At 36.6% G+C, this 12,644-nt stretch overlaps 1 protein-coding gene across 5 annotated transcripts in view; it reads left to right on the top strand.

The window, feature by feature from the left end:
• LOC106550461 (protein phosphatase EYA4) overlaps nucleotides 1-12,644 on the top strand; it is a 143,807-nt gene that overhangs the window by 115,907 nt on the left and 15,256 nt on the right. For all 5 annotated transcript variants that reach the window (XM_087718463.1, XM_014068379.2, XM_014068381.2 and 2 more), the window contains 3 exons: nucleotides 4,427-4,516; nucleotides 11,046-11,104; nucleotides 11,202-11,362. In XM_087718463.1, coding sequence (XP_087574589.1) covers nucleotides 4,427-4,516; nucleotides 11,046-11,104; nucleotides 11,202-11,362 — 310 coding nt within the window. The remainder of the gene's footprint in view (nucleotides 1-4,426; nucleotides 4,517-11,045; nucleotides 11,105-11,201; nucleotides 11,363-12,644) is intronic.

Raw genomic sequence — 12,644 nt, 5'->3', positions numbered from 1 at the left:
TTGTCTTTTAAAAAATTGTTGGACAATCTGCAGATTATTCCAAAATGTCACTATTTTAAAAAAAAAAATATTTTTATTGAACTATGATTAACAAACATCAAATAATTAAAATAACATAATATGCATTTCTATATTCAATATGCATAGAGAAAAGATATAGAAAATACAAACAAATATAATAGATAAGAATGTTAATTTTGATTGTTCTAGAAGAAGAATAACACTAACATTTGAAAGAGAAACAGGAATAATTTATAATATGTATTGCTGTGGAACCTTTGAGTATACTTTACTATATACTTTGCAGTATCTTTCCTCCCTATTATTTTCATCCATCTTTGCCTGAAAATGAACTTGCTGGACACATTTATGATGACTCCCTATTGTAGCTAGTGATTCAATACTTCATTAAGTTGAACCTTGAATTTCAAATCAATTTGAATCGAGTCTTGTTGCCTTTAGTCTTTAATTGCAAATAGAAATAGAATGTTGCTGCCGATATGTCATATCAGATCTTGACTAATTTGTATACCTCTTATTTGTATTGGAATGTTCTTTATCTACAGAAGAGATAATAACCCACTCTGCTCAATTTGTTGTAGCATATTGTTATCAATCAAATACTTACCCTGGTATATGTATTCTTTTTGCTGTTTCATTTTAACCATAATGCTATTCCTGGCTTTTTTGTTTTAGTTCTGTATTAACCAGATGCTTATCTTTTTATCCTGGTTACTTATTACATAGATTTTTTTTAATTAATCCATGTTTTACATTCCCTCTCTCTATTTGTATTTCCAAAGCAATATACCATTCTGTAAATAGTTCCTAGAGAATATCCTTCTGTAACTTCTAACCCTTTCGTAGCAGTCTTCCAGTTGGCTGCAGCTGTGCTTTCTTATTTTGTATTTAATATTTTCCATTCTGCTCATAATTATAAAATCCTGAATAATTTACAACACTGTAACAATAATATTGCAGGATAAAAGTAATTCCTTAAAAAGGAAAGATAAGAAGGTGTCAGTGACTGGAAAGGGGCTATAAAAAAGATATCTCCCTTCCCCAAAGATGTGGGATGGAGGGAAATGTCATTACACAAGATAGGAAAGGTTCACATCCATATTTCAGCAAGTAGCAGTTCATACTGTCTGACACACATAGCAGGATTTTTCTTCTCCCCTCAAAGAATATAGTAACCACAGAGATGATGTAATTGAATATGTTCTTCAATGTAACTTGATCTGGGACTTTGAGCCATAAAATTCTAACAGTAACCTAGCTGCTACATTCTTCCCTAATTTTAGCTTCCAGAGCTTTCCAAGGGCAGTTCCCCACTGAGTGCATTACAGTAATCCAATCTGGAAGTATTGATCATTCTATTTAAACTAAAAGCAGCATTTTATTATTTAAAAAGAAGCAGCACAGCAGATGTGATGTGAAGAGCTTACTACTCAGTTTTTGCACATCTACTTAAAACTCAATATCACTGAAGAACAGAACAGAATAGAATAGAATGGAATTCTTTATTGGCCAAGTGTGACACACAAGGAATTTGTCTCCAGTGAATAAGCTCTCAGGGTGCATGCAAGCAACAAGTGATGAATGATTAGTTTCATAGGTGTGCCATAAGCATTTCCCTTATATTGTTTATCTACTCAAAACAGTGAAAAGGAGAACAATTAATCAGTAGAATGGCCTCCAGAACATGTGGTGCTCTATCATTAGAGATGTTTAAGAAGAAATTGCACAGCAATTTGTCTAAAATGATGCAGTGTCTCCTGCTGGAGCAGAGTTGGACTAGAAGATCTCCAAAGTCTCTTCCAACTCTGTTATTCTGTTAAAACCATTCCTTTTGTTCTATAAACAGATCGAGTTGAGTATTAGGGGAACTAGTTGATAATCATACCATCAAGGCACTGTATGGATTAGTTGTTAGAAAGGAGTTAATTCATTTCATTTCATTTATTAAATTTATAGGCCGCCCAATCCCGGAGGACTCCGGGCGGCTTACAATGAAAGAAGAAAAAAAGAAAAACAAAATAAATAAATAAATAAATAGTTTAAAATACATAACACATATATGTTCTAATCGGGGCTGGACCTTAACACTAAGGTCAACAGCCCCAGGCTTGCCAGAACAGCCAGGTTTTAACGGCTTTCTTGAAGGCCATGAGAGTGGGTAAGGTCCAGACCTCTGGGGGTAGCTGCTTCCACAGGATCGGAGCAGCCACAGAGAAGGCTCTCCTCCGGGGGCCTGCCAGCCGACACTGACCGGCTGACGGTATCCGAAGGAGGCCCACCCTGTGGGATCTTATCGGCTGTTGGGAGCTGTGTGGCAGTAGGCGATCTCGCAGATAGGCTGGTCCTAAGCCATGTAGGGCTTTAAAGGTAATAACCAACACTTAGAATTGCATACGGAGACCAATTGGCAGCCAGTGCAGTTCGTGGAGGACAGATGTAATATGGGTGTATCTCGGTACACCCAATATCGCTCGCACGGCTGCATTCTGGACTTGCTGTAGTCTCCGAACGCTTTTCAAGGGTAGCCCCATGTAGAGCGCATTGCAATAATCGAGCCTTGAGGTGACAAGGGCCTGAGTGACAGTCTGAAGTGCCCCCCTGTCCACGTAAGGCCGCAATTGGTGTACCAGGCAAACCTGGGCAAAGGCCCCCCTGGTCACAGCAGACAGATGGTGTTCAAGTGTCAGCTGCAAATCCAGGAGGACCCCCAAATTGTGAGCCCTCTCTGAGGGGATCAAAGACGGACGGACTGAACTGTCCCTTGGGGGAAACATCCAAAGCCACTTGATCTTGTTGGGATTGAGTACCAATTTGTTCATCCCCATCCAGATCCTGACAGCTTCCAGGTATCAGCACATCACGTCCGCCGCTGAGCTGGCACGGGGCAGATAGATACAATTGAGTATCATCTGCATATTGATGGTACTTTATCCCGTGCCGTCGCATGATCTCACCCAGCGGCTTCATGTAGATGTTGAATAGAAGGGGGGACAGGACCAAACCCTGTGGCACCCCACATTTGAGGGGCCTGGAGGTCGACCTCTGTCCCCCGATCATCACCGACTGCGACCTACTGGAGAGGTAAGAGGAGAACCACCGTAGAACGGTTTCTCTCACTCCCACCTCCTCCAGGCGTCGCAGAAGGATACCATGGTCAATGGTATCGAAAGCCGCTGAGAGGTCAAGAAGCACCAGGATAGAGGAATGCCCTCTAGCCCGCCAGAGATCATCGATCAGTACGACCAAAGCGGTTTCCATGCTGTACCCAGGCCTGAAACCAGACTGAAAGGAATCCAGATAATCCGCTTCATTCAAGGTCTGTCGGAGTTGAAGCGCCACCACCTTCTCTACAACCTTCCCTAGAAAGGGAAGTTTGGAGACAGGACGGTAGTTTTTCAGGATGGCTGGATCCAGGGAAGGCTTCTTGAGGAGGGGTCTCACCACCACTTCCTTTAGTGGTTGTGGGAAAGACCCCTCCTGCAAAGATGCATTGGTAATCGCTGGAGCCAACCTCGTGTCACCTCCCTGTTGATCAAGACCAACCAGGAGGGGCACGGGTCCAGTAAGCAGGTGGAGGCGCTCATCACTCCCATGGCCTTGTCCACTTCCTCAGGGGTGACAAATTCGAACTCATCCCAGGAAGTCCGACTTTAGACCTATCCTCGGCATCTCGGCTGGGATTACAAATTGAAAGGTTTTTTTTTTCCTGGACTGAGGGTGTAATTCTTGGATAAGCTCTTTAATTTGGATAAAAAAATATTTTGTTTCATAGCAATATTTTAATAGTCTCAGTAATATTTTTCATTACAATAATTAGTTTGTAACTACCCTGATTCCCTGAAAATAAGACCTCCCTGTATAATAAGCCCAATTGAGCTTTTGAACGCATGCGCTAAAATCCCCCCCCAAAAATAAGCCCTGCCTGAAAATATTGCAATGCAGCAGCAGCCATAAGGTGACCACACTCACTGCCTCCTACACCTCACAAATAATACGTCCTCCCTGAAAATAAGGCCAAGTGCTTATTTCAGGGGTTAAAATAAAATAAGACCCTGTCTTGTTTTCGGGAAAACACAGTATTATGTAATTGTTCTATCTTAGGTTAACCGTGATATTCATTTTTAAAATGCCTGTTTTCACTACCTTTACATTTTCTTTCCAGTTACTTATCGTTCAAGATTTTGATAATAAGAATTTCTGCTTCAAGTGTAACATTACACTCCACAAAGGAAAAAAAAACCTATTTCATTTCTATGTAGAATTCTTATTAATTTTTTGTTTAATTATTTGTAATAATTTTTTATTTTTCTATTATACATGTATAGTGTATAAAATTAAAATTTGTATTGACCATTACATGGTACTGAGAATATATACCTTTTCTGTTTCCCCCTAAATCAACCAGGATCCACCTGTAGCAGTGACTCTTGGACTTCGCATGGAAGAAATGATTTTTAATCTTGCTGATACTCATTTATTTTTCAATGATTTAGAGGTATGTACAAAATATAATGTATATTAGAACACCTATTTCCAATAATCTCTACTACTTCCAGTTGTTTGAAGCCAGAAATAAAGAGTGAACTAGGTTAACTATATCATTATCCCAGATACTTTTTATATGGTTAGATTGGCAAAATATGGAAATAATTAACAAGATTATGTTGCTATTAACTTTTAAAAAATCAGATCTTTTTGGAACATTCCATTAGTTTTAACTTCGTTGTTCTACTATAGGACATAATAAAAATTAAAAAGAAGCCGCTTGCTCTCTCATTTTCATCCTAAGCCATTAAAATAGATGCTCAGTTCTACTATCACCCAAATACATTTGCCAAGGAATGGTGTTAAAAAAGAATGAAGAACTTTTGAAACTCCCATAGCAAATAATAGGAGCAACATCTATTCATGATTTTTGCAGCCTGTCCTATCTCGACATACAACTCCAATTCCTAAACCTAACAAAAATAGCTGTTGATAGTTCTGAAAGGAAACAAGAAGAGGTGAAAGGCGTTTCTCATTATTAGCTTTAAATGTATTTTCACTTGCTCATAAGAAATATCAGAAACCTGACATTCAGAGTATTCATCTTTTGATCAGGGAACATTCTGTACGCTAGCCTCCTTTTTGTTCCTATATTCCTATAAATTTTAATTAGTACAGGAAAATATTCTGATTTGAATGAGTGTCAAACTTAGAAAGATGCACAAGAGCACTGAATGGTTTCTAAACTCAGTTCCACTTTTAGGCAAAATAAAAATCCCATGCTATTGCTCGTTAATGTTACAGAATTTTGCATCGGGTAGTTTTATAATGAATTTTAAGAAAACATTTCAACGATTTGCTAAAGTTATATTTACATGTTGGATTGTTAAGTCCAATTTTATTTTCCTTATCTCTTTAAATTATACAAATAGTTGGCCTACATTTTATTTTTACTGTCAAGGAAATCTTTTCTCTTACATTTGGCAGTTAATCTATACCAAATTTGTTATTATCTGTCAGATAAAGATGAATAGAATTTGTTCTTCACCCTTAATTCTGCAACTGCTAAGATCTGCATAATAGAATTTTTGTTTTTACTAGCAGTGAGTCATTGTTTTTATTGGATAATGAAATTACTGATATTTCCAAAATATTTTTTTTGTGGGTCAACTGTAGGTTTTATACTCCTTAGTAAAAATGTCAAGTTCTGAAGAATTCTTTGGTAAGAAACTAGTTGTACCGAGATAGTAATTTAATTTAATGTTATAGCAGTCAAAATGAATTTGTAAACGCTCAGTAATGGAAAATATATTTTATCTTTCTTAGTTTTGAACTTGCACAGCCAGTGGCCCACTGTGACTTGAGTATAGCCAGTTCTGTAGCTGTTTTAAAAGGTATTTTACCTTAAATTAACATTAACAGAGAGCTTCCTTACAACACAATTTCTACCTCATTTCTATTATAACCACATAGCAGTGATTCTGATATTATGCAAGCAGAGTTTAAATTTCCACTGGAAATGGGAGGGAATTAATTTAGGTTGATGGCCTTGAAAACTTCATTATACATGAATTGATTTATGTATAGTTAGCTTAAAATTTTGACAGGTTTGAGGTTTAGTTTAAATAACTTTATAATTTTTTCAATAATAATTCTGCAAATAATTCTGCAAATCGTATAGCGCACAAAACACTATTTTGTTCCTCAAAATATGTAACAGGAAATGACAAAATAATAAAAAGGGTGTACCACAGAATATTCTTGGAATATTGCATTCAGTTTTGGTCGTCATGATTTAAAAAATATGTGGAGACTTTAGAAAGAGTGCAGAGAAGAGCAACAAAGATGATTAGGGGACTGGAGGCTAAAATATATGAAGAACGGTTGCAGGAACTGGGCATGTCTAGTTTAATAAAAAGAAGGACTAGGGGAGACATGATAGCAGTCTTCCAATATCTTGGGTTGCCACAAAGAAGAGGGAGTCAAACTATTCACCAAGGCACCTGAGGGTAGAACAAGAAGCAATGGGTGGAAACTAATCAAGGAGAGAAGCAAATTAGAACTAAGGAGAAATGTCCTGCCAGAACAATTAATCAGTGGAACAACTTGCCTCCAGAAATTGTGAATGCTCCAACATTGGAAGTTTTTAAGAAAATGTTGGATAACCATTTATCTGAAGTAGTGTGGGGTTCCCTGCCCAGGCAGGAGGTTGGACTAGAAGATCTCCCACTTCCCTTCCAACTCTGTTACTCTATTCTATTCTAAGTCAGAGAAATAGATAAGCCACATTTATATCATATTTCCAGATTATAAATGGATTTTTTAAAAAGAGAACAGCAGACAAAATGTATATCCTCACTAATTTTAAAGACTATGGCAAATTTATAATCTTTCAAAATAAAAAAAGTACATGAAAACAAAAGACCCGTGAATCATTAATAAAAGATAACTTGATAATACATTTACAAATACCTTCAGCTGGGATTCACATCAAGGATTTGATTTACTAAATATATTCTAGCTAGACAGAAACACTCCTGTAAAATCTTATGTATTAATAGCCATGTCTGCTAGTCCGCCTGTTTACAGTTTTTTCCTAAATTGCTTTCCTAGTACTAGGGAGAGACATGGGAAATTAAAAGGGACAGAATGCTTTTGTTTGTTTGTTTGTTTCCAAAATCTTTGTGTCAGGGTTCCAAATATCATGCAGAATTAAATCAGAGTCCAAGGCAGAGCTATCCTTAAAATTCCAATTTAATAAGACAGAAATGTTAGCACAAACTGTGAACCCGAATCTGAACTAGGGTTTCCACTCAGTTGAAAATTCATGATCTTGTCCTCACACCCACAAGTTCATCACATGGTCCAATCTTCCTCTGCCATGCTGGCATCTCCACCCATCTAGTTCCGGTCAGGTGCAGAGGTGCGGAGACAAAAGATGACCTTGGGCTTCTAGAAAGGAATGTTCTATTTTGACAACAACGCATTCTACAATTCTACTCCTTACTATCCCCCCTCCGAATTCCCCACTAATGAAACAGCATAATAAAGAAATAGAGAGAAAGTGTGTGGCAGTCCAAAGATTCTTAAAGAAATCGCTGCAGGCCTGACATTTTGTCTTTTGCCAGATGGAGATTAACAACAAGATTTTTTGTCCCTAGGAAGTACAGAGGCAAAGGAAAGTTTATAATGTCTTGGTGGCATCACACATCAATTGTTTCTATTCCTTTCATCACTGCTTGCATAACTATATTACACCACACTGCAAATTTGAGACAAGGGTAAAATGGATATTCAAAATTATTCTATAATAGTGTTGATTTGATGGAAGACTTTAAAATTTCTAACGGAGAAAAACAAATGAGATCACATGAAGTAATGTCAGGCAGATCAGCAAAAAAGAAAATCATGAATGAGAAAAAGATCCATCTAGCATTACAAAGAGTAATAAACATTGCAAGGATCTCAGAAAGAGAAACCTGGGGAAAATGCTCATTTTGCAAGAGCTTTCTTTTCAAAGCTTAAGTTTCCATTAAAATGGAGAAGCCAGATTGTTGGGGGCAATATGCTGACTCTGTAAACCACTTAGAAAGGTCTATAAAGCACTGTAGAATATAAGTCTAAGTATTGTTGTTGTTATATAATCTTAACAAGGTGCTGAAACATTCTCCTGTGCAACCCTTTAATAACAGTTCCACTCTGGATCATGTGATTGACAGTTAAGAACTTAGAATTATGCAATTGCCAATATTCTAGTTTAGCCTCCTCTTCCATAGGGATCCATTGGAGGTGGGGTTTTTTCCCCTGTAGCACCTGACCCATTTTTGAACTTCATTATTTATTGTAGTACCCTGCCACCAAATTTGGTTCCATGCTTCTCAGCCTTTGGAAATTTACTCTGTTGATGGAAGGACAAGATGCCTTTTTGCATAATTTATTTCCAACATTCCTTATGGGTTTCAAAGAATTAAAAATGGGTTCAACAGATAGAATGAAAGCAATGAGATAAACAAGTACAGAGGAAACAAATGCCAGAGAAAGAAAAGAACAGGAAAAAGAAAGCAAGGAAAGAGAGTCAAACCTAGTTTGATTGGAAAGTGTAACCTAGGATGTACCAATAATAAACAATATATTTGTTGGAAATCTTGATCTATAATCTATCTAACTCTACTGGGATAGGAATGTCATTAAACTAAATATTTCACATATTCTCAATTCAAATGGAACAATTAACAAAGTAGCAGCAGGAGCATGACCATTGGTGAGATATGTGCTCTGAAATCCCAAAATCATTCTGCTTTATGATGCATAGAAAATGAAATGGTAATTCACAATGAAATAGAATTGCAGATACCTATTAGTAGGCTGATAAAGCAGAAAATGAATTAAAGAAAGGAAGCAAGAATTCTTCCTAATTTGACCACTTACATCTTTATGGCTATGGCTCAAATCTTCTATTTCAGAATCTTTGTAATTTTATAAATTCTAGAAGAAATTTTGAGTTTTTAATAGAAAAAGGAGCATTTATTCCACACTCAAATTGTGGAAGAAATTACAATTCCTGACTGGGATTTTTCCCCATGTAACTTTTCCTTTGTTCATTCTGAGTATTAAAATTTTATTTTGTAGGGCTCAGATTTTAAGAGACATATTAATCTGATTTTTTTAAAACTATGTTTGTATTGGTTATCTTATTGAAACTTTTGCATCATGCCCTTTTGTATGAATTCAAAGTAACTAACAGCAAAGTTGTGACATATGACATAATTGTTTAGAACCTGATATGAAAATACTTCCCAGAAAAAAGCAGGAAACAACCATAAATGTAAAAAGTACAAAGTCAGCAATAGTTGCTTAGAGCTCTAAAATGTAGTTCTTATGATGACATTAAATAGCCATACTACATCAGTGATGATGATTTTTTTTAATCAACTAGAAATGGAAAACTAATTGTGCTCAAGGAAGGATACCTACCATCAATGACATAGGCCCTGATAATATCAAGGCATGCTGCAGTGTCCTTTTATAGATTGTCCCTAATAGCCTGGAATTTGCCTCTAGCCCATAATAAAGCAGTGCAAATGTTGTATCTTCCCCTGTGTCAAAATAACTGAACAAGACATTGGTTGCTTTCCATGCTCAGTTCACCATAGAAGGCAGTATTAGATCCTAGATTTAGCCACAAAACAGGCTTTTAATTCTAGTCCCAATTGGGTATATATTTCTGGAGATGTTGCTATATAGGAGGATCTCACCAGGTGGAAGAGGTTAATATAGAGAAGAAATTCAGTTCTTTTAACTACAGCTTTAAGAACCAGCCATAGCATTTTGAATTCCATATGGGAAGACAGTATAGTTTTGCAGTAAAGTGGTTTGTTCCCTTCATGCTTTCCCTCTTAATAGCCTGTCCATCAAATTCTGGACTAGTTGCAGTTCTAACTGCTCTAAAGAAAATTCTGTGAATCAGTCCAGTTATTACTTAATTAAAGTAAGTATCATCACTGTGCCAAAGATTTGCTTTCTCCAGTGAGAGCACTGAGGTTATTGGTTGCAACAATGATGAGATGTCACAATTATCACCTTTGAAATTTGATCTTTGGTCTTACAAGCAAGACCAGAACTATTATAACCCTGAGTGCTTAAGTCTCAACTTAGTGAACCAGTAGACTTGGGTATTATTATATTATGAATATCACGTAATCATTTTTATATGTGGGCAATTATCAATTATATTCACAGTCTAAGACTGGTAGAAACTTAATACATCAGGTCCTAACCAAGGGCCTAACAATTAATAAGGTAGCATTTAAGAAAATAGATGCTATTTTCCAGGCAGAGTGATTTTTCTAAAAATTGGGTGTTCAGGTGCCATAAATTCAATATTTTCAGATATTATTTCCACTGATAAAACCATCAGAAAAAGCAAAATGTACAATCAAGAATTTGTTGCAGTTGGATACATTTTTATTCAAAGTTATTTTTCTTTTAAAAGTCTGTTTATTTTTCAAAAAGATAAATATGATTGCTTGCCAGTGTAGTCAACAATGGAGCATGAATAAACAGATATTTTTGAAAGTTATGCATTACTTTTTTATTTATATAATATACATTGATTTTAAGTTTTGTTTATTGACATAGTTCTGATGATAATAAGTTTTTATTTTTCATTTTGTGTTTTATATTGAGGCTTCTTATGCAGGACAAGCGAACATATACTTAAGTATTGTGTTAAGACTTGCAAATCTTAATTGGAGCAAAGTGGAATCATTCGTGTTTTTGTGTGGGAGGGGTGTGTGGGTGTTTTCATCTACTACTTAGCAATCTTTGAAGTATTGCAGTATATCTAGGAATATACCAGTTGATCATATTGGAGAAAAAAGAAATGATAGCTTCACCTTATGAAATTGTAAATGCTCATATTCTGCCATCTGCTGGCAATAGAGATGGTAATCCTCATTTAGATTTTTCACATTAAAGCATCAATGTAAAACATTAAACAAGATATTGCTGCCCTATTCTAAAACATATTATCTTACTAGGAATGTGATCAAGTACATATAGATGATGTATCATCAGATGACAATGGACAAGATCTAAGGTAAGATGTGCCTTGAAAAAAAATGAAGCAAATTTAAATAAGTATATATTTTTAGGAAGAAATAGTATTCACTTTTGCATATTTTGGGTGTTTGCAGTACCTACAGTTTTGCAACTGATGGCTTCCATGCAGCTGCAAGTAGTGCAAACCTTTGTCTGCCAACAGGTGTAAGAGGAGGAGTTGACTGGATGAGGAAGCTGGCATTCCGTTACAGAAGAGTCAAAGAATTATATAATACTTATAAAAACAATGTAGGAGGTAAGAGGTATTTTTTTTCAATATGACATTAACATCAATCTTGTACTCTTCTGAAAATAATTATTTATAATGTAAAATATAAATAATATATAATAATAATACAATCATAGATAGATTATAGATTATAGATTACTGTATTTGTATGCCGCCCTTTTCCCTGAGGGGACTCAGGGCAGCTCACAATTCAAGGGGAGGGAAGGACAAACAAGTTACAAACATGAAGACAATACATCGTTAAAAAGCGCAACAGTCATACTATTCAAGTGGGGTTGAAGTCTTTAGCCCCAGGCCTGTCGGGACAGCCAGGTTTTAAGGGCTACGCGGAAGGTCTGGAGGGTGGTGAGGGTACGAATCTCCACGGGGAGTTCGTTTCAAAGGGTCGGAGCAGCCACCGAGAAGGCTCTCCTCCGGGTAGTTGCCAGTCGACATTGGCCGGCTGATGGGATTCGGAGGAGGCCTAATCTATGGGATCTTATTGGCCTAGTGGAGGTAATTGGCAGTAGGCGGTCTCTCAAGTACCCAGATCCAATACCATGAAGGGCTTTGTAGGTGACAATCATACAAAATAACTATGGGTGGTTTGGATGTTTTGTGAAGAAAACTGGATGAAGAAAAAAAAAGGAATAATTTACAGTCTTCCTTTAACTAGTTGTGTAATACCTGGAATACTGCACCCAGTTTTGGTCACCACATTACAAAAAAGATGTTGAGACTTTGGAAAAAGTGCAGAGAAGAGCAAATGGGATGATTCCCGAAGACTAAAACATATGAAGAATGGTTGCAGGAACTGGGTATAGCTAGAAAAGAAGGACGAGCAGTGACATGATAGCAGTGTTCCAGTATTTGAGGAGCTGCCACAAAGAAAAAAGGATTAATTTATTTTCCTAAGCACCAGAAGGCAAGAAACACTGGATAGAAACTAATCCAGTAGAGAAGCAACCTGGAATTAAGAAGAAACTTCCTAATGATGATAATAATTAACCGGTGGAACAGCTTGCCTTCAGAAGTTGTGGGTCCTTTAACATTAGAGTAAATGTCTATGGAGATACTCAGTCATCCATGTCATGTTTGTCCCAAGGTGTTTTTTCATGATACAACTGGACTTTCTTATTTTTCTTTGAAGACATTTTGCTTCTCCTCCAAGATGCTTCTTCAGCTTTGACTGGCTGGTGGGGAATGGAAGGATTTATATTCCTTGCAGACAGCTGGTCATTTGCATTCTTTTAGAGAGTCATTGAGGCCTCTTAGAAGTTCATCTGTGCCTCATTGTCACCCGAGTAGT

This window comes from Thamnophis sirtalis, unplaced genomic scaffold (genome assembly GCF_051295495.1).
Source record: "Thamnophis sirtalis isolate CommonGarterSnake01/CBP01778 unplaced genomic scaffold, rThaSir2_p1.2 scaffold_6, whole genome shotgun sequence".
NCBI lineage: Eukaryota > Metazoa > Chordata > Lepidosauria > Squamata > Natricidae > Thamnophis > Thamnophis sirtalis.
The sequence above is the reverse complement of the archived record's forward strand: the minus strand, read 5'-3'. Positions and strand labels throughout refer to the sequence as shown.